The 27,315-nt window shown below is 40.7% G+C and overlaps 1 protein-coding gene across 6 annotated transcripts in view; it reads right to left on the bottom strand.

The window, feature by feature from the left end:
• Positions 1-27,315, bottom strand: part of fhod1 (formin homology 2 domain containing 1) — a 175,859-nt gene that overhangs the window by 66,339 nt on the left and 82,205 nt on the right. For all 6 annotated transcript variants that reach the window (XM_090223354.1, XM_090223357.1, XM_090223356.1 and 3 more), the window contains exons 5-7: positions 24,321-24,426; positions 21,532-21,626; positions 1-22 (exon numbers count right to left, since the gene is read on the bottom strand). The exon at positions 1-22 is cut by the window's left edge and continues 90 nt beyond it. In XM_090223354.1, the coding sequence (XP_090079480.1) occupies positions 1-22; positions 21,532-21,626; positions 24,321-24,426 (223 nt within the window). The remainder of the gene's footprint in view (positions 23-21,531; positions 21,627-24,320; positions 24,427-27,315) is intronic.

Here is a 27,315-nt window from a genome sequence, read left to right on the forward strand (position 1 = left end):
CGGTCTTCACCACCAGACGAGACTGAGGAGGGGGGAGAGAGGAGAGAGAGAGAGAAGGGGTGTAGAGGGAGGAAGAGAGAGAGAGGAGAGAGAGAGGAGGGAGAGAAAGAGGGAGAGGAGGGAGAGAAAGAGGGAGAGAAAGCGAGAGAGAGAGAGGGATGTTGAGGGAGGAAGGAGAGAGAGAAAGGGAAGGAGGGAGGGAGGGAGTGAGAGAGCACAGAGAGTCAGTTAGACATATTCTCCACAAGGTGGCGATATTTCACCTCAAATACACAACATTCCCCATTGAACCCAGCAAACCCAGTAAAATAAGATTGCAGAGTATTCGAAGTATCTACATTTAATTACAATAAGTGAAAATGGGTGGGGGAGGGGGGGGGATGTAGTACACTACAGTATAGTGTCTTCAACCTCTTCACTCCAGTATAGTGTCTTGAACCTCTTCACTCCAGTATAGTGTCTTCAACCTCTTCACTACAGTATAGTGTCTTGAACCTCTACATCACTACAGTATAGTGTCTTGAACCTCTTCACTACAGTATAGTGTCTTGAACCTCTACATCACTACAGTATAGTGTCTTCAACCTCTACATCACTACAGTATAGTGTCTTGAACCTCTTCACTACAGTATAGTGTCTTGAACCTCTCCATCACTACAGTATAGTGGATTGAACCTCTTCATCACTCCAGTATAGTGTCTTGAACCTCTCCATCACTACAGTATAGTGTCTTGAACCTCTTCACTACAGTATAGTGTCTTGAACCTCTACATCACTACAGTATAGTTTCTTGAACCTCTACATCACTACAGTATAGTGTCTTGAACCTCTTCACTACAGTATAGTGTCTTGAACCTCTCCATCACTACAGTATAGTGTCTTGAACCTCTTCATCACTCCAGTATAGTGTCTTGAACCTCTCCATCACTACAGTATAGTGTCTTGAACCTCTTCACTACAGTATAGTGTCTTGAACCTCTTCACTACAGTATAGTGGATTGAACCTCTACATCACTACAGTATAGTGTATTGAACCTCTACATCACTACAGTATAGTGTCTTGAACCTCTTCACTACAGTATAGTGTCTTGAACCTCTTCACTACAGTATAGTGTCTTGAACCTCTTCATCACTACAGTATAGTGTATTGAACCTCTCCATCACTACAGTATAGTGTATTGAACCTCTACATCACTACAGTATAGTGTCTTGAACCTCTTCACTACAGTATAGTGTCTTGAACCTCTTCATCACTACAGTATAGTGTCTTGAACCTCTTCACTACAGTATAGTGTCTTGAACCTCTACATCACTACAGTATAGTGTCTTGAACCTCTTCACTACAGTATAGTGTCTTGAACCTCTACATCACTACAGTATAGTGTCTTGAACCTCTTCACTACAGTATAGTGTCTTGAACCTCTACATCACTACAGTATAGTGTATTGAACCTCTTCACTACAGTATAGTGTCTTGAACCTCTACATCACTACAGTATAGTGTCTTGAACCTCTTCACTACAGTATAGTGTCATGAACCTCTTCATCACTACAGTATAGTGTCATGAACCTCTTCATCACTACAGTATAGTGTCTTGAACCTCTACATCACTACAGTATAGTGTCTTGAACCTCTACATCACTACAGTATAGTGTCTTGAACCTCTACATCACTACAGTATAGTGTCTTGAACCTCTTCTCTACAGTATAGTGTCTTGAACCTCTACATCACTACAGTATAGTGTCTTGAACCTCTACATCACTACAGTATAGTGTCTTGAACCTCTTCACTACAGTATAGTGTCTTGAACCTCTACATCACTACAGTATAGTGTCTTGAACCTCTTCACTACAGTATAGTGTCATGAACCTCTTCACTACAGTATAGTGTCATGAACCTCTTCACTACAGTATAGTGTCTTGAACCTCTACATCACTACAGTATAGTGTCTTGAACCTCTTCTCTACAGTATAGTGTCTTGAACCTCTACATCACTACAGTATAGTGTCTTCAACCTCTTCACTACAGTATAGTGTCTTGAACCTCTTCATCACTACAGTATAGTGTCTTGAACCTCTTCACTACAGTATAGTGTCATGAACCTCTTCACTACAGTATAGTGTCTTGAACCTCTACATCACTACAGTATAGTGTCTTGAACCTCTTCTCTACAGTATAGTGTCTTGAACCTCTTCATCACTACAGTATAGTGTCTTGAACCTCTACATCACTACAGTATAGTGTCATGAACCTCTACATCACTACAGTATAGTGTCTTGAACCTCTACATCACTACAGTATAGTGTATTGAACCTCTACATCACTACAGTATAGTGTCATGAACCTCTACATCACTACAGTATAGTGTCTTGAACCTCTACATCACTACAGTATAGTGTCATGAACCTCTTCATCACTACAGTATAGTGTCTTGAACCTCTACATCACTACAGTATAGTGTCTTGAACCTCTACATCACTACAGTATAGTGTCTTGAACCTCTACATCACTACAGTATAGTGTATTGAACCTCTACATCACTACAGTATAGTGTCTTGAACCTCTACACTACAGTATAGTGTCTTGAACCTCTTCACTACAGTATAGTGTCTTGAACCTCTACATCACTACAGTATAGTGTCTTGAACCTCTACACTACAGTATAGTGTCTTGAACCTCTTCATCACTACAGTATAGTGTCTTGAACCTCTTCACTACAGTATAGTGTCTTGAACCTCTACATCACTACAGTATAGTGTCTTGAACCTCTTCACTACAGTATAGTGTCATGAACCTCTTCATCACTACAGTATAGTGTCTTGAACCTCTTCATCACTACAGTATAGTGTCTTGAACCTCTACATCACTACAGTATAGTGTCTTGAACCTCTACATCACTACAGTATAGTGTCTTGAACCTCTACATAACTACAGTATAGTGTCTTGAACCTCTTCACTACAGTATAGTGTCTTGAACCTCTACATCACTACAGTATAGTGTCTTGAACCTCTCCATCACTACAGTATAGTGTCATGAACCTCTTCACTACAGTATAGTGTCATGAACCTCTTCACTACAGTATAGTGTCTTGAACCTCTACATCACTACAGTATAGTGTCTTGAACCTCTACATCACTACGGTATAGTGTCTTGAACCTCTACATCACTACAGTATAGTGTCATGAACCTCTTCATCACTACAGTATAGTGTATTGAACCTCTTCACTACAGTATAGTGTCTTGAACCTCTACATCACTACAGTATAGTGTCTTCAACCTCTACATCACTACAGTATAGTGTCTTGAACCTCTTCACTACAGTATAGTGTCTTGAACCTCTACATCACTACAGTATAGTGTCTTGAACCTCTACATCACTACAGTATAGTGTCTTGAACCTCTACATCACTACAGTATAGTGTCTTGAACCTCTACATCACTACAGTATAGTGTCTTGAACCTCTTCACTACAGTATAGTGTCTTGAACCTCTTCACTACAGTATAGTGTCTTGAACCTCTACATCACTACAGTATAGTGTCTTGAACCTCTTCACTACAGTATAGTGTCTTCAACCTCTACATCACTACAGTATAGTGTCTTGAACCTCTTCACTACAGTATAGTGTCTTGAACCTCTACATCACTACAGTATAGTGTCTTGAACCTCTTCACTACAGTATAGTGTCTTGAACCTCTACATCACTACAGTATAGTGTCTTGAACCTCTACATCACTACAGTATAGTGTCTTGAACCTCTACATCACTACAGTATAGTGTCTTGAACCTCTACATCACTACAGTATAGTGTCTTGAACCTCTACATCACTACAGTATAGTGTCTTGAACCTCTACATCACTACAGTATAGTGTCTTGAACCTCTACATCACTACAGTATAGTGTCTTGAACCTCTTCACTACAGTATAGTGTATTGAACCTCTTCACTACAGTATAGTGTCTTGAACCTCTTCACTACAGTATAGTGTCTTGAACCTCTACATCACTACAGTATAGTGTCTTGAACCTCTTCACTACAGTAGTGTCTTGAACCTCTACATCACTACAGTATAGTGTATTGAACCTCTTCACTACAGTATAGTGTCTTGAACCTCTTCACTACAGTATAGTGTCTTGAACCTCTTCATCACTACAGTATAGTGTCATGAACCTCTTCACTACAGTATAGTGTCTTGAACCTCTTCACTACAGTATAGTGTCTTGAACCTCTTCACTACAGTATAGTGTATTGAACCTCTTCACTACAGTAGTGTCTTGAACCTCTACATCACTACAGTATAGTGTCTTGAACCTCTACATCACTACAGTATAGTGTCTTGAACCTCTTCACTACAGTATAGTGTCTTGAACCTCTTCACTACAGTAGTGTATTGAACCTCTACATCACTACAGTATAGTGTCTTGAACCTCTTCACTACAGTATAGTGTCTTGAACCTCTACATCACTACAGTATAGTGTATTGAACCTCTTCACTACAGTATAGTGTCTTGAACCTCTTCATCACTACAGTATAGTGTCTTGAACCTCTACATCACTACAGTATAGTGTCTTGAACCTCTTCACTACAGTATAGTGTATTGAACCTCTTCACTACAGTATAGTGTCTTGAACCTCTTCACTACAGTATAGTGTCTTGAACCTCTTCACTACAGTATAGTGTCTTGAACCTCTTCACTACAGTATAGTGTCTTGAACCTCTACATCACTACAGTATAGTGTCATGAACCTCTTCACTACAGTATAGTGTCTTGAACCTCTTCACTACAGTATAGTGTCTTGAACCTCTACATCACTACAGTATAGTGTCTTGAACCTCTTCTCTACAGTATAGTGTCTTGAACCTCTACATCACTACAGTATAGTGTCTTGAACCTCTACATCACTACAGTATAGTGTCTTGAACCTCTTCATCACTACAGTATAGTGTCATGAACCTCTTCACTACAGTATAGTGTCTTGAACCTCTACATCACTACAGTATAGTGTCTTGAACCTCTACATCACTACAGTATAGTGTCATGAACCTCTTCACTACAGTATAGTGTATTGAACCTCTTCACTACAGTATAGTGTCTTGAACCTCTTCACTACAGTATAGTGTATTGAACCTCTTCACTACAGTATAGTGTCTTCAACCTCTACATCACTACAGTATAGTGTCATGAACCTCTACACTACAGTATAGTGTCTTGAACCTCTTCACTACAGTATAGTGTCTTCAACCTCTTCACTACAGTATAGTGTCTTGAACCTCTACACTACAGTATAGTGTCTTGAACCTCTTCACTACAGTATAGTGTCTTCAACCTCTTCACTACAGTATAGTGTATTGAACCTCTTCACTACAGTATAGTGTCATGAACCTCTACACTACAGTATAGTGTATTGAACCTCTTCACTACAGTATAGTGTCTTGAACCTCTTCACTACAGTATAGTGTCTTCAACCTCTTCACTACAGTATAGTGTCTTGAACCTCTACATCACTACAGTATAGTGTCTTCAACCTCTTCACTACAGTATAGTGTCTTGAACCTTGTCTCCATCACTACAGTATAGTGTCTTGAACCTCTACATCACTACAGTATAGTGTCTTGAACCTCTTCACTACAGTATAGTGTCTTGAACCTCTTCACTACAGTATAGTGTCTTGAACCTCTACATCACTACAGTATAGTGTCTTGAACCTCTACATCACTACAGTATAGTGTCTTGAACCTCTACATCACTACAGTATAGTGTATTGAACCTCTACATCACTACAGTATAGTGTCTTGAACCTCTACATCACTACAGTATAGTGTCTTGAACCTCTACATCACTACAGTATAGTGTCTTGAACCTCTACATCACTACAGTATAGTGTATTGAACCTCTACACTACAGTATAGTGTATTGAACCTCTTCACTACAGTATAGTGTCTTGAACCTCTACATCACTACAGTATAGTGTCTTGAACCTCTACACTACAGTATAGTGTATTGAACCTCTTCACTACAGTATAGTGTCTTGAACCTCTACATCACTACAGTAGTGTCTTGAACCTCTACATCACTACAGTAGTGTCTTGAACCTCGTCTCCATCACTACAGTATAGTGTCTTAAACCTCATCACTACAGTAGTGTCTTGAACCTCTACATCACTACAGTAGTGTCTTGAACCTCTACATCACTACAGTAGTGTCTTGAACCTCGTCTCCATCACTACAGTATAGTGTCTTGAACCTCATCACTACAGTAGTGTCTTGAACCTCTACATCACTACAGTAGTGTCTTGAACCTCTACATCACTACAGTAGTGTCTTGAACCTCGTCTCCATCACTACAGTATAGTGTCTTAAACCTCTTCACTACAGTATAGTGTCTTGAACCTCTACATCACTACAGTATAGTGTCTTGAACCTCTACATCACTACAGTATAGTGTCTTGAACCTCTACATCACTACAGTATAGTGTCTTGAACCTCTACATCACTACAGTATAGTGTCTTGAACCTCTACATCACTACAGTATAGTGTCTTGAACCTCTACATCACTACAGTATAGTGTCTTGAACCTCTACATCACTACAGTATAGTGTCTTGAACCTCTACATCACTACAGTATAGTGTCTTGAACCTCCACATCACTACAGTATAGTGTCCTGAACCTCTACATCACTACAGTATAGTGTCTTGAACCTCTACATCACTACAGTATAGTGTCTTGAACCTCTACATCACTACAGTATAGTGTCTTGAACCTCTTCACTACAGTATAGTGTCTTGAACCTCTACATCACTACAGTATAGTGTCTTGAACCTCTACATCACTACAGTATAGTGTCCTGAACCTCTACATCACTACAGTATAGTGTCTTGAACCTCTACATCACTACAGTATAGTGTCTTGAACCTCTACATCACTACAGTATAGTGTCTTGAACCTCTACATCACTACAGTATAGTGTCTTGAACCTCTACATCACTACAGTATAGTGTCTTGAACCTCTACATCACTACAGTATAGTGTCTTGAACCTCTACATCACTACAGTATAGTGTCCTGAACCTCTACATCACTACAGTATAGTGTCTTGAACCTCTACATCACTACAGTATAGTGTCTTGAACCTCTTCACTACAGTATAGTGTCTTGAACCTCTACATCACTACAGTATAGTGTCTTGAACCTCTACATCACTACAGTATAGTGTCTTGAACCTCTACATCACTACAGTATAGTGTCTTGAACCTCTACATCACTACAGTATAGTGTCTTGAACCTCTACATCACTACAGTATAGTGTCTTGAACCTCTACATCACTACAGTATAGTGTCTTGAACCTCTACATCACTACAGTATAGTGTCATGAACCTCTTCACTACAGTATAGTGTCTTGAACCTCTACATCACTACAGTATAGTGTCTTGAACCTCTACATCACTACAGTATAGTGTCTTGAACCTCTACACTACAGTATAGTGTCTTGAACCTCTTCACTACAGTATAGTGTCTTGAACCTCTACATCACTACAGTATAGTGTCTTGAACCTCTTCATCACTACAGTATGGTGTCTTGAACCTCTACACTACAGTATAGTGTCTTGAACCTCTACATCACTACAGTATAGTGTCTTGAACCTCTACACTACAGTATAGTGTCTTGAACCTCTTCACTACAGTATAGTGTCTTGAACCTCTACATCACTACAGTATAGTGTCTTGAACCTCTACATCAATACAGTATAGTGTCTTGAACCTCTACACTACAGTATAGTGTCTTGAACCTCTACATCACTACGGTATAGTGTCTTGAACCTCTTCACTACAGTATAGTGTCTTGAACCTCTACATCACTACGGTATAGTGTCTTGAACCTCTTCACTACAGTATAGTGTCTTGAACCTCTTCACTACAGTATAGTGTATTGAACCTCTACATCACTACGGTATAGTGTCTTGAACCTCTACATCACTACGGTATAGTGTCTTGAACCTCTTCACTACAGTATAGTGTCTTGAACCTCTACATCACTACGGTATAGTGTCTTGAACCTCTTCACTACAGTATAGTGTCTTGAACCTCTTCACTACAGTATAGTGTCTTGAACCTCTTCACTACAGTATAGTGTCTTGAACCTCTACATCACTACAGTATAGTGTCTCCAACCTCTTCACTACAGTATAGTGTCTTGAACCTCTACACTACAGTATAGTGTCTTGAACCTCTACATCACTACAGTATAGTGTCTTGAACCTCTTCTCTACAGTATAGTGTCTTGAACCTTGTCTTCATCACTACAGTATAGTGTCTTGAACCTCTACATCACTACAGTATAGTGTCTTGAACCTCTTCACTACAGTATAGTGTCTTGAACCTCTACATCACTACAGTATAGTGTCTTGAACCTCTACATCACTACAGTATAGTGTCTTGAACCTCTACATCACTACAGTATAGTGTCTTGAACCTCTACATCACTACAGTATAGTGTCTTGAACCTTGTCTTCATCACTACAGTATAGTGTCTTGAACCTTGTCTTCATCACTACAGTATAGTGTCTTGAACCTTGTCTTCATCACTACAGTATAGTGGATTGAACCTTGTCTCCATCACTACAGTATAGTGTCTTGAACCTCTACATCACTACAGTATAGTGTCTTGAACCTCTTCACTACAGTATAGTGTCTTGAACCTCTACATCACTACAGTATAGTGTCTTGAACCTCTTCACTCCAGTATAGTGTCTTGAACCTCTACATCACTACAGTATAGTGTCTTGAACCTCTACATCACTACAGTATAGTGTCTTGAACCTCTACATCACTACAGTATAGTGTCATGAACCTCTTCACTACAGTATAGTGTCTTGAACCTCTTCACTACAGTATAGTGTATTGAACCTCTTCACTACAGTATAGTGTCTTGAACCTCTACATCACTACAGTATAGTGTCTTGAACCTCTACATCACTACAGTATAGTGTCTTGAACCTCTTCACTACAGTATAGTGTCTTGAACCTCTTCACTACAGTATAGTGTCTTGAACCTCTTCACTACAGTATAGTGTCTTGAACCTCTTCACTACAGTAGTGTCTTGAACCTCGTCTCCATCACTACAGTATAGTGTCTTAAACCTCATCACTACAGTAGTGTCTTGAACCTCTACATCACTACAGTAGTGTCTTGAACCTCTACATCACTACAGTAGTGTCTTGAACCTCGTCTCCATCACTACAGTATAGTGTCTTAAACCTCTACATCACTACAGTATAGTGTCTTGAACCTCTACATCACTACAGTATAGTGTCTTGAACCTCTACATCACTACAGTATAGTGTCTTGAACCTCTACATCACTACAGTATAGTGTCTTGAACCTCTACATCACTACAGTATAGTGTCTTGAACCTCTACATCACTACAGTATAGTGTCTTGAACCTCTACATCACTACAGTATAGTGTCTTGAACCTCTACATCACTACAGTATAGTGTCTTGAACCTCTACATCACTACAGTATAGTGTCTTGAACCTCTACATCACTACAGTATAGTGTCTTGAACCTCTACATCACTACAGTATAGTGTCTTGAACCTCTACACTACAGTATAGTGTCTTGAACCTCTTCACTACAGTATAGTGTCTTGAACCTCTACATCACTACAGTATAGTGTCTTGAACCTCTACATCACTACAGTATAGTGTCTCGAACCTCTACATCACTACAGTATAGTGTCTTGAACCTCTACATCACTACAGTATAGTGTCTTGAACCTCTACATCACTACAGTATAGTGTCTTGAACCTCTACATCACTACAGTATAGTGTCTTGAACCTCTACATCACTACAGTATAGTGTCTTGAACCTCTACATCACTACAGTATAGTGTCTTGAACCTCTACATCACTACAGTATAGTGTCTTGAACCTCTACATCACTACAGTATAGTGTCTTGAACCTCTACATCACTACAGTATAGTGTCTTGAACCTCTACATCACTACAGTATAGTGTCTTGAACCTCTACATCACTACAGTATAGTGTCTTGAACCTCTACATCACTACAGTATAGTGTCTTGAACCTCTACATCACTACAGTTTAGTGTCTTGAACCTCTACATCACTACAGTATAGTGTCTTGAACCTCTTCACTACAGTATAGTGTCTTCAACCTCTTCACTACAGTATAGTGTCTTCAACCTCTTCACTACAGTATAGTGGATTGAACCTTGTCTCCATCACTACAGTATAGTGTCTTGAACCTCTACATCACTACAGTATAGTGTCTTGAACCTCTTCACTACAGTATAGTGTCTTGAACCTCTACATCACTACAGTATAGTGTCTTGAACCTCTTCATCACTACAGTATAGTGTCTTGAACCTCTACATCACTACAGTATAGTGTCTTGAACCTCTACACTACAGTATAGTGTCTTGAACCTCTACATCACTACAGTATAGTGTCTTGAACCTCTACACTACAGTATAGTGTATTGAACCTCTTCACTACAGTATAGTGTCTTGAACCTCTTCACTACAGTATAGTGTCTTGAACCTCTACATCACTACAGTATAGTGTCTTGAACCTCTACATCACTACAGTATAGTGTCTTGAACCTCTACATCACTACAGTATAGTGTCTTGAACCTCTACATCAATACAGTATAGTGTCTTGAACCTCTACACTACAGTATAGTGTCTTGAACCTCTACATCACTACGGTATAGTGTCTTGAACCTCTTCACTACAGTATAGTGTCTTGAACCTCTACATCACTACGGTATAGTGTCTTGAACCTCTTCACTACAGTATAGTGTCTTGAACCTCTTCACTACAGTATAGTGTATTGAACCTCTACATCACTACGGTATAGTGTCTTGAACCTCTACATCACTACGGTATAGTGTCTTGAACCTCTTCACTACAGTATAGTGTCTTGAACCTCTACATCACTACGGTATAGTGTCTTGAACCTCTTCACTACAGTATAGTGTCTTGAACCTCTTCACTACAGTATAGTGTCTTGAACCTCTTCACTACAGTATAGTGTCTTGAACCTCTACATCACTACAGTATAGTGTCTTCAACCTCTTCACTACAGTATAGTGTCTTGAACCTCTACACTACAGTAGTGTTTTGAACCTCTACATCACTACAGTATAGTGTCTTGAACCTCTTCTCTACAGTATAGTGTCTTGAACCTTGTCTTCATCACTACAGTATAGTGTCTTGAACCTCTCCATCACTACAGTATAGTGTCTTGAACCTCTTCACTACAGTATAGTGTCTTGAACCTCTACATCATTACAGTATAGTGTCTTGAACCTCTACATCACTACAGTATAGTGTCTTGAACCTCTTCACTACAGTATAGTGTCTTGAACCTCTACATCACTACAGTATAGTGTCTTGAACCTCTTCACTCCAGTATAGTGTCTTGAACCTCTACATCACTACAGTATAGTGTCTTGAACCTCTACATCACTACAGTATAGTGTCTTGAACCTCTACATCACTACAGTATAGTGTCTTGAACCTTGTCTTCATCACTACAGTATAGTGGATTGAACCTTGTCTCCATCACTACAGTATAGTGTCTTGAACCTCTACATCACTACAGTATAGTGTCTTGAACCTCTACATCACTACAGTATAGTGTCTTGAACCTCTACATCACTACAGTATAGTGTCATGAACCTCTTCATCACTACAGTATAGTGTCTTGAACCTCTACATCACTACAGTATAGTGTCTTGAACCTCTACATCACTACAGTATAGTGTCATGAACCTCTTCATCACTACAGTATAGTGTCTTGAACCTCCACATCACTACAGTATAGTGTCTTGAACCTCTTCATCACTACAGTATAGTGTCTTGAACCTCTACATCACTACAGTATAGTGTCTTGAACCTCTACATCACTACAGTATAGTGTCATGAACCTCTTCATCACTACAGTATAGTGTCTTGAACCTCTACATCACTACAGTATAGTGTCTTGAACCTCTACATCACTACAGTATAGTGTCATGAACCTCTTCATCACTACAGTATAGTGTCTTGAACCTCCACATCACTACAGTATAGTGTCTTGAACCTCTTCATCACTACAGTATAGTGTCTTGAACCTCTTCACTACAGTATAGTGTCTTGAACCTCCACATCACTACAGTATAGTGTCTTGAACCTCTTCATCACTACAGTATAGTGTCTTGAACCTCTTCACTACAGTATAGTGTCTTGAACCTCTACATCACTACAGTATAGTGTCTTGAACCTCTACATCACTACTGTCTTGAACCTCTACATCACTACAGTATAGTGTCTTGAACCTCTACATCACTACAGTATAGTGTCTTGAACCTCTACATCACTACAGTATAGTGTCTTGAACCTCTACATCACTACAGTATAGTGTCTTGAACCTCTACATCACTACAGTATAGTGTCTTGAACCTCTTCACTACAGTATAGTGTCATGAACCTCTACATCACTACAGTATAGTGTCATGAACCTCTTCACTACAGTATAGTGTCTTGAACCTCTACATCACTACAGTATAGTGTCTTGAACCTCTACATCACTACAGTATAGTGTCTTGAACCTCTACACTACAGTATAGTGTCTTGAACCTCTTCACTACAGTATAGTGTCTTGAACCTCTACATCACTACAGTATAGTGTCTTGAACCTCTTCATCACTACAGTATAGTGTCTTGAACCTCTACACTACAGTATAGTGTCTTGAACCTCTACATCACTACAGTATAGTGTCTTGAACCTCTACATCACTACAGTATAGTGTCTTGAACCTCTACACTACAGTATAGTGTCTTGAACCTCTTCACTACAGTATAGTGTCTTGAACCTCTACATCACTACAGTATAGTGTCTTGAACCTCTACATCAATACAGTATAGTGTCTTGAACCTCTACACTACAGTATAGTGTCTTGAACCTCTACATCACTACGGTATAGTGTCTTGAACCTCTTCACTACAGTATAGTGTCTTGAACCTCTACATCACTACGGTATAGTGTCTTGAACCTCTTCACTACAGTATAGTGTCTTGAACCTCTTCACTACAGTATAGTGTATTGAACCTCTACATCACTACGGTATAGTGTCTTGAACCTCTACATCACTACGGTATAGTGTCTTGAACCTCTTCACTACAGTATAGTGTCTTGAACCTCTACATCACTACGGTATAGTGTCTTGAACCTCTTCACTACAGTATAGTGTCTTGAACCTCTTCACTACAGTATAGTGTCTTGAACCTCTTCACTACAGTATAGTGTCTTGAACCTCTACATCACTACAGTATAGTGTCTCCAACCTCTTCACTACAGTATAGTGTCTTGAACCTCTACACTACAGTATAGTGTCTTGAACCTCTACATCACTACAGTATAGTGTCTTGAACCTCTTCTCTACAGTATAGTGTCTTGAACCTTGTCTTCATCACTACAGTATAGTGTCTTGAACCTCTACATCACTACAGTATAGTGTCTTGAACCTCTACATCACTACAGTATAGTGTCTTGAACCTCTACATCACTACAGTATAGTGTCTTGAACCTCTACATCACTACAGTATAGTGTCTTGAACCTCTACATCACTACAGTATAGTGTCTTGAACCTCTACATCACTACAGTATAGTGTCTTGAACCTTGTCTTCATCACTACAGTATAGTGTCTTGAACCTTGTCTTCATCACTACAGTATAGTGTCTTGAACCTTGTCTTCATCACTACAGTATAGTGTCTTGAACCTTGTCTTCATCACTACAGTATAGTGGATTGAACCTTGTCTCCATCACTACAGTATAGTGTCTTGAACCTCTACATCACTACAGTATAGTGTCTTGAACCTCTTCACTACAGTATAGTGTCTTGAACCTCTACATCACTACAGTATAGTGTCTTGAACCTCTTCACTCCAGTATAGTGTCTTGAACCTCTACATCACTACAGTATAGTGTCTTGAACCTCTACATCACTACAGTATAGTGTCTTGAACCTCTACATCACTACAGTATAGTGTCATGAACCTCTTCACTACAGTATAGTGTCTTGAACCTCTTCACTACAGTATAGTGTATTGAACCTCTTCACTACAGTATAGTGTCTTGAACCTCTACATCACTACAGTATAGTGTCTTGAACCTCTACATCACTACAGTATAGTGTCTTGAACCTCTTCACTACAGTATAGTGTCTTGAACCTCTTCACTACAGTATAGTGTCTTGAACCTCTTCACTACAGTATAGTGTCTTGAACCTCTTCACTACAGTAGTGTCTTGAACCTCGTCTCCATCACTACAGTATAGTGTCTTAAACCTCATCACTACAGTAGTGTCTTGAACCTCTACATCACTACAGTAGTGTCTTGAACCTCGTCTCCATCACTACAGTATAGTGTCTTAAACCTCTACATCACTACAGTATAGTGTCTTGAACCTCTACATCACTACAGTATAGTGTCTTGAACCTCTACATCACTACAGTATAGTGTCTTGAACCTCTACATCACTACAGTATAGTGTCTTGAACCTCTACATCACTACAGTATAGTGTCTTGAACCTCTACATCACTACAGTATAGTGTCTTGAACCTCTACATCACTACAGTATAGTGTCTTGAACCTCTACATCACTACAGTATAGTGTCTTGAACCTCTACATCACTACAGTATAGTGTCTTGAACCTCTACATCACTACAGTATAGTGTCTTGAACCTCTACATCACTACAGTATAGTGTCTTGAACCTCTACACTACAGTATAGTGTCTTGAACCTCTTCACTACAGTATAGTGTCTTGAACCTCTACATCACTACAGTATAGTGTCTTGAACCTCTACATCACTACAGTATAGTGTCTCGAACCTCTACATCACTACAGTATAGTGTCTCGAACCTCTACATCACTACAGTATAGTGTCTTGAACCTCTACATCACTACAGTATAGTGTCTTGAACCTCTACATCACTACAGTATAGTGTCTTGAACCTCTACATCACTACAGTATAGTGTCTTGAACCTCTACATCACTACAGTATAGTGTCTTGAACCTCTACATCACTACAGTATAGTGTCTTGAACCTCTACATCACTACAGTATAGTGTCTTGAACCTCTACATCACTACAGTATAGTGTCTTGAACCTCTACATCACTACAGTATAGTGTCTTGAACCTCTACATCACTACAGTATAGTGTCTTGAACCTCTACATCACTACAGTATAGTGTCTTGAACCTCTACATCACTACAGTATAGTGTCTTGAACCTCTACATCACTACAGTTTAGTGTCTTGAACCTCTACATCACTACAGTATAGTGTCTTGAACCTCTTCACTACAGTATAGTGTCTTCAACCTCTTCACTACAGTATAGTGTCTTCAACCTCTTCACTACAGTATAGTGGATTGAACCTTGTCTCCATCACTACAGTATAGTGTCTTGAACCTCTACATCACTACAGTATAGTGTCTTGAACCTCTTCACTACAGTATAGTGTCTTGAACCTCTACATCACTACAGTATAGTGTCTTGAACCTCTTCATCACTACAGTATAGTGTCTTGAACCTCTACATCACTACAGTATAGTGTCTTGAACCTCTACACTACAGTATAGTGTCTTGAACCTCTACATCACTACAGTATAGTGTCTTGAACCTCTACACTACAGTATAGTGTATTGAACCTCTTCACTACAGTATAGTGTCTTGAACCTCTTCACTACAGTATAGTGTCTTGAACCTCTACATCACTACAGTATAGTGTCTTGAACCTCTACATCACTACAGTATAGTGTCTTGAACCTCTACATCACTACAGTATAGTGTCTTGAACCTCTACATCAATACAGTATAGTGTCTTGAACCTCTACACTACAGTATAGTGTCTTGAACCTCTACATCACTACGGTATAGTGTCTTGAACCTCTTCACTACAGTATAGTGTCTTGAACCTCTACATCACTACGGTATAGTGTCTTGAACCTCTTCACTACAGTATAGTGTCTTGAACCTCTTCACTACAGTATAGTGTATTGAACCTCTACATCACTACGGTATAGTGTCTTGAACCTCTACATCACTACGGTATAGTGTCTTGAACCTCTTCACTACGGTATAGTGTCTTGAACCTCTACATCACTACGGTATAGTGTCTTGAACCTCTTCACTACAGTATAGTGTCTTGAACCTCTTCACTACAGTATAGTGTCTTGAACCTCTTCACTACAGTATAGTGTCTTGAACCTCTACATCACTACAGTATAGTGTCTTCAACCTCTTCACTACAGTATAGTGTCTTGAACCTCTACACTACAGTAGTGTTTTGAACCTCTACATCACTACAGTATAGTGTCTTGAACCTCTTCTCTACAGTATAGTGTCTTGAACCTTGTCTTCATCACTACAGTATAGTGTCTTGAACCTCTCCATCACTACAGTGTAGTGTCTTGAACCTCTTCACTACAGTATAGTGTCTTGAACCTCTACATCATTACAGTATAGTGTCTTGAACCTCTACATCACTACAGTATAGTGTCTTGAACCTCTACATCACTACAGTATAGTGTCTTGAACCTCTACATCACTACAGTATAGTGTCTTGAACCTCTACATCACTACAGTATAGTGTCTTGAACCTTGTCTTCATCACTACAGTATAGTGTCTTGAACCTTGTCTTCATCACTACAGTATAGTGGATTGAACCTTGTCTCCATCACTACAGTATAGTGTCTTGAACCTCTACATCACTACAGTATAGTGTCTTGAACCTCTTCACTACAGTATAGTGTCTTGAACCTCTACATCACTACAGTATAGTGTCTTGAACCTCTTCACTCCAGTATAGTGTCTTGAACCTCTACATCACTACAGTATAGTGTCTTGAACCTCTACATCACTACAGTATAGTGTCTTGAACCTCTACATCACTACAGTATAGTGTCTTGAACCTTGTCTTCATCACTACAGTATAGTGGATTGAACCTTGTCTACATCACTACAGTATAGTGTCATGAACCTCTTCATCACTACAGTATAGTGTCTTGAACCTCTACATCACTACAGTATAGTGTCATGAACCTCTTCATCACTACAGTATAGTGTCTTGAACCTCCACATCACTACAGTATAGTGTCTTGAACCTCTTCATCACTACAGTATAGTGTCTTGAACCTCTACATCACTACAGTATAGTGTCTTGAACCTCTACATCACTACAGTATAGTGTCATGAACCTCTTCATCACTACAGTATAGTGTCTTGAACCTCTACATCACTACAGTATAGTGTCATGAACCTCTTCATCACTACAGTATAGTGTCTTGAACCTCCACATCACTACAGTATAGTGTCTTGAACCTCTTCATCACTACAGTATAGTGTCTTGAACCTCTTCACTACAGTATAGTGTCTTGAACCTCCACATCACTACAGTATAGTGTCTTGAACCTCTTCATCACTACAGTATAGTGTCTTGAACCTCTTCACTACAGTATAGTGTCTTGAACCTCCACATCACTACAGTATAGTGTCTTGAACCTCTTCATCACTACAGTATAGTGTCTTGAACCTCTTCACTACAGTATAGTGTCTTGAACCTCTACATCACTACAGTATAGTGTCTTGAACCTCTACATCACTACAGTATAGTGTCTTGAACCTCTCCATCACTACAGTATAGTGTCATGAACCTCTACATCACTACAGTATAGTGTCTTGAACCTCTACATCACTACAGTATAGTGTCTTGAACCTCTTCACTACAGTATAGTGTCTTGAACCTCTTCACTACAGTATAGTGTCTTGAACCTCTTCACTACAGTATAGTGTCTTGAACCTCTTCACTACAGTATAGTGTCTTGAACCTCTTCACTACAGTATAGTGTCTTGAACCTCTACATCACTACAGTATAGTGTCATGAACCTCTACATCACTACAGTATAGTGTCTTGAACCTCTACATCACTACAGTATAGTGTCTTGAACCTCTACATCACTACGGTATAGTGTCTTGAACCTCTACATCACTACAGTATAGTGTCTTGAACCTCTACATCACTACAGTATAGTGTCTTGAACCTCTACATCACTACAGTATAGTGTCATGAACCTCTTCACTACAGTATAGTGTCTTGAACCTCTTCACTACAGTATAGTGTCTTGAACCTCTACATCACTACAGTATAGTGTCTTGAACCTCTTCACTACAGTATAGTGTCTTGAACCTCTTCACTACAGTATAGTGTCTTGAACCTCTACATCACTACAGTATAGTGTCTTGAACCTCTACATCACTACAGTATAGTGTCTTGAACCTCTACATCACTACAGTATAGTGTCTTGAACCTCTTCATCACTACAGTATAGTGTCTTGAACCTCTACATCACTACAGTATAGTGTCTTGAACCTTGTCTTCATCACTACAGTATAGTGTCTTGAACCTTGTCTTCATCACTACAGTATAGTGGATTGAACCTTGTCTCCATCACTACAGTAACCGTCTTCATTCTAACACAGTCTTACGTAACAAGAGTTTCTCACCATATTCTAGTTTCACACCCTGTCCTATCTGTCACATCTCATTGGCTGTTCTCACTTCCCTGTTTAAAAAGGAGATCTGAAATCAGAGCTGTAGCAGCTGCAAGGTGATTGATAAATCTGTATTGAGCGAGAGAGTTGCTGAGAGACACTAGTGTTTAAGTCTCTTACAGACATCAGGGGGTGGGGCATGTTTTGGAGGGGGGGCAGGCGTTGGGGGGGGGCATGTTTTTTTTTTGGGGGGGGGGGGACAGTAGACTCTCTCTCTCTGACATTACGGACAGTAGACTCTCTCTCTGACATTACGGACGGTAGACTCTCTCTGACATTACGGACGGTAGACTCTCTCTGACATTACAGACGGTAGACTCTCTCTCTCTCTGACATTACGGACAGTAGACTCTCTCTCTCTGACATTACGGACAGTAGACTCTCTCTCTCTGACATTACGGACAGTAGACTCTCTCTCTCTGACATTATGGACAGTAGACTCTCTCTCTGACATTACGGACAGTAGACTCTCTCTCTCTGACATTACGGACAGTAGACTCTCTCTGACATTACGGACGGTAGACTCTCTCTCTCTCTGACATTACGGACGGTAGACTCTCTCTCTGACATTACGGACGGTAGACTCTCTCTGACATTACGGACAGTAGACTCTCTCTGACATTACGAACAGTAGACTCTCTCTGACATTACGGACGGTAGACTCTCTCTGACTTCACGGACAGTAGACTCTCTCTCTGACATTACGGACAGTAGACTCTCTCTCTGACATCACAGACAGTAGACTCCCTCTGACATCACGGACGGTAGACTCTCTCTCGGACATTACGGACGGTAGACTCTCTCTGACATTACGGACAGTAGACTCTCTCTCTGACATTACGGACGGTAGACTCTCTCTCTGACATTACGGACGGTAGACTCTCTCTGACATCACGGACGGTAGACTCTCTCTCTGACATCAAGGACAGTAGACTCTCTCTCTGACATCACGGACAGTAGACTCCCTCTGACATCACGGACAGTAGACTCTCTCTCGGACATTACGGACGGTAGACTCTTTCTCTGACATTACGGACAGTAGACTCTCTCTGACATTACGGACAGTAGACTCTCTCGGATATTACGGACGGTAGACTCTCTCTCGGACATTACGGACGGTAGACTCTCTCTCGGATATTACGGACGGTAGACTCTCTCTCGGACATTACGGACGGTAGACTCTCTCTCGGACATTACGGACGGTAGACTCTCTCTCGGACATTACGGACGGTAGACTCTCTCTCGGACATTACGGACGGTAGACTCTCTCTCTGACATTACGGACAGTAGACTCTCTCTCTCTGACATTACGGACAGTAGACTCTCTCTCTCTGACATTACGGACGGTAGACTCTCTCTCTGACATTACGGACAGTAGACTCTCTCTCTCTGACATTACGGACAGTAGACTCTCTCTCTCTGACATTACGGACAGTAGACTCTCTCTCTCTGACATTACGGCCAGTAGACTCTCTCTCTGACATTACGGACAGTAGACTCTCTCTCTGACATTACGGACAGTAGACTCTCTCTCTGACATTACGGACATAAGACTCTCTCTCTGACACTACGGACAGTAGACTCTCTCTCTGACATTACGGACAGTAGACTCTCTCTCTCTGACATTACGGACAGTAGAATCTCTCTCTCTGACATTACGGACAGTAGACTCTCTCTCTCTGACATTACGGACAGTAGAATCTCTCTCTCTGACATTACGGACAGTAGACTCTCTCTCTGACATTACGGACAGTAGACTCTCTCTGAAATTACGGACAGTAGACTCTCTCTCTCTGACATTACGGACAGTAGACTCTCTCTCTGACATTACGGACAGTAGACTCTCTCTGAAATTACGGACAGTAGACTCTCTCTCTCTGACATTACGGACAGTAGACTCTCTCTCTGACATTACGGACAGTAGACTCTCTGACATTACGGACAGTAGACTCTCTGACATTACGGACAGTAGACTCTCTGACATTACGGACAGTAGACTCTCTGACATTACGGACAGTAGACTCTCTGACATTACGGACAGTAGACTCTCTGACATTACGGACAGTAGACTCTCTGACATTACGGACAGTAGACTCTCTGACATTACGGACAGTAGACTCTCTGACATTACGGACAGTAGACTCTCTGACATTACGGACAGTAGACTCTCTGACATTACGGACAGTAGACTCTCTGACATTACGGACAGTAGACTCTCTGACATTACGGACAGTAGACTCTCTGACATTACGGACAGTAGACTCTCTGACATTACGGACAGTAGACTCTCTGACATTACGGACAGTAGACTCTCTGACATTACGGACAGTAGACTCTCTGACATTACGGACAGTAGACTCTCTGACATTACGGACAGTAGACTCTCTGACATTACGGACAGTAGACTCTCTGACATTACGGACAGTAGACTCTCTGACATTATGGACAGTAGACTCTCTGACATTACGGACAGTAGACTCTCTGACATTACGGACAGTAGACTCTCTGACATTACGGACAGTAGACTCTCTCTCTCTGACATTACACTCTCTCTCTCTGACATTACGGACAGTAGACTCTCTCTCTCTGACATTACGGACAGTAGACTCTCTCTGACATTACGGACAGTAGACTCTCTCTCTGACATTACGGACAGTAGACTCTCTCTCTGACATTACGGACAGTAGACTCTCTCTCTGACATTACGGACAGTAGACTCTCTCTGACATCACGGACAGTAGACTCTCTCTCTGACATTACGGACAGTAGACTCTCTCTGTAGACTCTCTCTCTCTGACATTACGGACAATAGACTCTCTGTGTGTCTGTGTGTGTGTGTGTGTGTGTGTGTGTGTGTACACTGCGGTCAGGTCTCTACTGTATGTAATACCCACCAGACTGCCACTGAGAGTGTAGAGCCACTGAACAGTGTCATTGTGGTCGATCACACCGTTCATCCCATCTACAAACAGCATGATCTGACTGAGGGCTGCAACACAAAGATCAGATTAGGAGCTTCAACACAAAGACACTAAAGCCCTGACGTTCAGTGTCACGATACTGAAGCCCTGACGTTCAGTGTCACGATACTGAAGCCCTGACGTTCAGTGTCCTCAGTATCACGATACTATAGCCTTAACGTTCAGTATCACGATACTAAAGCCCTGACGCTCAGTATCACGATACTAAAGCCCTGACGTTCAGCGTCCTCAGTATCACGATACTAAAGCCCTGACGTTCAGTCTCCTCAGTATCTTTGTTCTGATCGGTAACAGTAATAATTGTATAAGTATCACGATACTAAAGCCCTGGCGTTCAGTATCCTCAGTATCATGATACTAAAGCCCTAACGTTCAGTATCCTCAGTATCACGATACTAAAGCCCTAACGTTCAGTATCATGATACTAAAGCCCTAACGTTCAGTATCCTCAGTATCATGATATTAAAGCCCTGACGTTCAGTATCACGATACTAAAGCCCTAACGTTCAGTATCCTCAGTATCTTTGTTCTGATCGGTAACAGTAATAATTGTAGAAGTATCACGATACTAAAGCCCTGACGTTCAGTATCACGATGCTAAAGCCCTAAAGTTCAGCGTCCTTAGTATCACGATACTAAAGCCCTAACGTTCAGCGTCCTCAGTATCACGATACTAAAGCCCTAACGTTCAGTATCACAATACTAACACCCTGACGTTCAGCGTCCTCAGTATCACGATACTAAAGCCCTAACGTTCAGTATCACGATACTAACACCCTGACGTTCAGCGTCCTCAGTATCACGATACTAAAGCCCTGACGTTCAGTATCACGATACTAAAGCCCTGACGTTCAGGGTCCTCAGTGTCACGATACTAAAGCCCTGACGTTCAGTGTCCTCAGTATCACGATACTAAAGCCCTGACGTTCAGTGTCCTCAGTATCACGATACTATAGCCTTAACGTTCAGTATCACGATACTAAAGCCCTGACGTTCAGCGTCCTCAGTATCACGATACTAAAGCCCTGACGTTCAGTCTCCTCAGTATCTTTGTTCTGATCGGTAACAGTAATAATTGTATAAGTATCACGATACTAAAGCCCTGGCGTTCAGTATCCTCAGTATCATGATACTAAAGCCCTAACGTTCAGTATCCTCAGTATCACGATACTAAAGCCCTAACGTTCAGTATCATGATACTAAAGCCCTAACGTTCAGTATCCTCAGTATCATGATATTAAAGCCCTGACGTTCAGTATCACGATACTAAAGCCCTAACGTTCAGTATCCTCAGTATCTTTGTTCTGATCGGTAACAGTAATAATTGTAGAAGTATCACGATACTAAAGCCCTGACGTTCAGTATCACGACGCTAAAGCCCTAAAGTTCAGCGTCCTTAGTATCACGATACTAAAGCCCTAACGTTCAGCGTCCTCAGTATCACGATACTAAAGCCCTAACGTTCAGTATCACGATACTAACACCCTGACGTTCAGCGTCCTCAGTATCACGATACTAAAGCCCTAACGTTCAGTATCACGATACTAACACCCTGACGTTCAGCGTCCTCAGTATCACGATACTAAAGCCCTGACGTTCAGTATCACGATACTAAAGCCCTGACGTTCAGGGTCCTCAGTGTCACGATACTAAAGCCCTGACGTTCAGTGTCCTCAGTATCACGATACTAAAGCCCTGACGTTCAGTGTCCTCAGTATCACGATACTATAGCCTTAACGTTCAGTATCACGATACTAAAGCCCTGACGTTCAGTATCACGATACTGAAGCCCTAACGTTCAGTGTCCTCAGTATCACGATACTAAAGCCCTGACGTTCAGTATCACGATACTAAAGCCCTGACGTTCAGTATCACGATACTAAAGCCCTGACATTCAGTATCCTCAGTATCACGATACTAAAGCCCTAACGTTCAGTGTCCTCAGTATCACGATACTAAAGCCCTGACGTTCAGTGTCCTCAGTATCACGATACTAAAGCCCTGACGTTCAGTATCACGATACTAAAGCCCTGACGTTCAGTATCACGATACTAAAGCCCTGACGTTCAGTGTCCTCAGTATCACGATACTAAAGCCCTAACGTTCAGTATCACGATACTAAAGCCCTGACGTTCAGTATCCTCGGTATCTTTGTTCTGATCGGTAACAGTCATAATTATAGAAGTATCACGATACTAAAGCCCTGACGTTCAGCATCCTCAATATCACGATACTAAAGCCCTGACATTCAGTATCACGATACTAAAGCCCTGACATTCAGTATCCTCAGTATCACGATACTAAAGCCCTAACGTTCAGTATCCTCAGTATCACGATACTAAAGCCCTGACGTTCAGTATCCTCAGTATCTTTGTTCTGATTGGTAACACTAATAATTGTAAAAGTATCGAGGTATTTATTTACTGTGTAACATTCATTGCAAACTTGTTCTGAAATATGTACATATGAGAAAACTATTAAAGTGATATATAAGGTAGGTGAGTCTGTTAGATGAGTGGGGCAGGCAGGTAGTCTAGTGGTTAGAGCATTGGACTAGTAACCAGCAGGTAGTCTAGTGGTTAGAGTGTTGGACTAGTAACCAAAAGGTTGCTGGATCGAATCCCTGAGCTGACAAGGTAAAAATCTGTCGTTCTTGCCTAGTTAAAAGATTAAATTAAAATTATTGTTGAGATCGTACTCACCTCGGAGAATGTAGTTCTGATAGTTGTGGTCGGCCTCCGCTCCAACCTTGATGAAACACGTCAAGCCTTCTGAATTCACAAACTCTGGCACCAGGTCTTTATCGTCCTACAACACACCACAACCACACAGCAGATTGTTAACAGAGAGGATACCATGTCATAGAACGCCTGCATAGACACAGTTTAGACCCCAAACAGACAGTTAATGTTCCCCGCACACTAGAGTAGTGTGTTGCAACCGAGGACAGATGATTCTTTACGTGCTACGTGCTTCAGTACTCAGCGGCCCCGCTTGTGTGGCCTAACACTTCGTGGCTGAGCTGCTTCTAGATGTTTCCACTTCACAATAACAGCACTTACAGTTGACCCGGGGCAGCTCTAGCAGGGCAGAAATTTGTCGAACTGACTTGTTGGAAAGGTGACATCCTGTGACGGTGCCACGTTGAAAGTCACTGAGCTCTTCAGTACGGCCCATTCTACTGCCAATGTTTGTCTATGGAGATTGCCTGGCTGTGTGCTCGATTTTATACACCTGTCAGCAACGGGTTTGGCTGTATCAGCCGAATCCACTAAATTAAAGGGGTGTCCACATACTTTTGTATATAGTGTATTTTGTATTTTATATATACACAAAAGTATCTCAAAAACATTGTCATGTAGTTAATCAAAACTCTATCCAGAATGTAAATGACAAACCTAAAAAGTAACTTCTGTTGCCATTGGCAACTATGTAAAAACAGCCTCCATAAAGCCAACAGATTAAAATATTGCATCCTGCAGGTAGAAAATATCATGATAAAAATAAAACACACACATGGCCTTTCTGCAACGAACCAGCAACATTGTATCAACTATTAACTAAAAATGACTCCAGCCTGAAGGTCTCACCAGCAACATTGTATCAACTATTAACTAAAAATGACTCCAGCCTGAAGGTCTCACCAGCAACATTGTATCAACTATTAACTAAAAATGACTCCAGCCTGAAGGTCTCACCAGCAACATTGTATCAACTATTAACTAAAAATGACTCCAGCCTGAAGGTCTCACCAGCAACATTGTATCAACTATGAACTAAAAATGACTCCAGCCTGAAGGTCTCACCAGCAACATTGTATCAACTATTAACTAAAAATGACTCCAGCCTGAAGGTCTCACCAGCAACATTGTATCAACTATTAACTAAAAATGACTCCAGCCTGAAGGTCTCACCAGCAACATTGTATCAACTATTAACTAAAAATGACTCCAGCCTGAAGGTCTCACCAGCAACATTGTATCAACTATGAACTAAAAATGACTCCAGCCTGAAGGTCTCACCAGCAACATTGTATCAACTATTAACTAAAAATGACTCCAGCCTGAAGGTCTCACCAGCAACATTGTATCAACTATGAACTAAAAATGACTCCAGCCTGAAGGTCTCACCAACAACATTGTATCAACTATTAACTAAAAATGACTCCAGCCTGAAGGTCTCACCAGCAACATTGTATCAACTATGAACTAAAAATGACTCCAGCCTGAAGGTCTCACCAACAACATTGTATCAACTATTAACTAAAAATGACTCCAGCCTGAAGGTCTCACCAACAACATTGTATCAACTATTAACTAAAAATGACTTCAGCTGGAAGGTCTCACCAGTAAACTAGCAACATTGTATCAACTATTAACTAAAAATGACTCCAACCTGAAGGTCTCACCAGCAACATTGTATCAACTATTAACTAAAAATGACTCCAGCCTGAAGGTCTCACCAGCAACATTGTATCAACTATTAACTAAAAATGGCTCCAACCTGAAGGTCTCACCAACAAACTAGCAACATTGTATCAACTATTAACTAAAAATGACTCCAGCCTGAAGGTCTAACCAGCAACATTGTATCAACTATTAACTAAAAATGGCTCCAGCCTGAAGGTCTCACCAGCAACATTGTATCAACTATTAACTAAAAATGACTCCAGCCTGAAGGTCTCACCAGCAACATTGTATCAACTATTAACTAAAAATGACTCCAGCCTGAAGGTCTCACCAGCAACATTGTATCAACTATTAACTAAAAATGGCTCCAGCCTGAAGGTCTCACCAGCAACATTGTATCAACTATTAACTAAAAATGGCTCCAACCTGAAGGTCTCACCAGCAACATTGTATCAACTATTAACTAAAAATGACTCCAGCCTGAAGGTCTCACCAGCAACATTGTATCAACTATTAACTAAAAATGGCTCCAGCCTGAAGGTCTAACCAGCAACATTGTATCAACTATTAACTAAAAATGGCTCCAGCCTGAAGGTCTAACCAGCAACATTGTATCAACTATTAACTAAAAATGACTCCAACCTGAAGGTCTAACCAGCAACATTGTATCAACTATTAACTAAAAATGGCTCCAGCCTGAAGGTCTCACCAGCAACATTGTATCAACTATTAACTAAAAATGACTCCAGCCTGAAGGTCTCACCAGCAACATTGTATCAACTATTAACTAAAAATGACTCCAGCCTGAAGGTCTCACCAGCAACATTGTATCAACTATTAACTAAAAATGACTCCAGCCTGAAGGTCTCACCAGCAACATTGTATCAACTATTAACTAAAAATGGCTCCAACCTGAAGGTCTCACCAACAAACTAGCAACATTGTATCAACTATTAACTAAAAATGACTCCAGCCTGAAGGTCTAACCAGCAACATTGTATCAACTATTAACTAAAAATGGCTCCAGCCTGAAGGTCTCACCAGCAACATTGTATCAACTATTAACTAAAAATGACTCCAGCCTGAAGGTCTCACCAGCAACATTGTATCAACTATTAACTAAAAATGACTCCAGCCTGAAGGTCTCACCAGCAACATTGTATCAACTATTAACTAAAAATGGCTCCAGCCTGAAGGTCTCACCAGCAACATTGTATCAACTATTAACTAAAAATGGCTCCAACCTGAAGGTCTCACCAGCAACATTGTATCAACTATTAACTAAAAA

This window comes from Oncorhynchus mykiss, chromosome 26, assembly GCF_057628025.1.
Source record: "Oncorhynchus mykiss isolate SJ-2025 chromosome 26, ASM5762802v1, whole genome shotgun sequence".
Classification (NCBI taxonomy): Eukaryota; Metazoa; Chordata; class Actinopteri; order Salmoniformes; family Salmonidae; genus Oncorhynchus; species Oncorhynchus mykiss.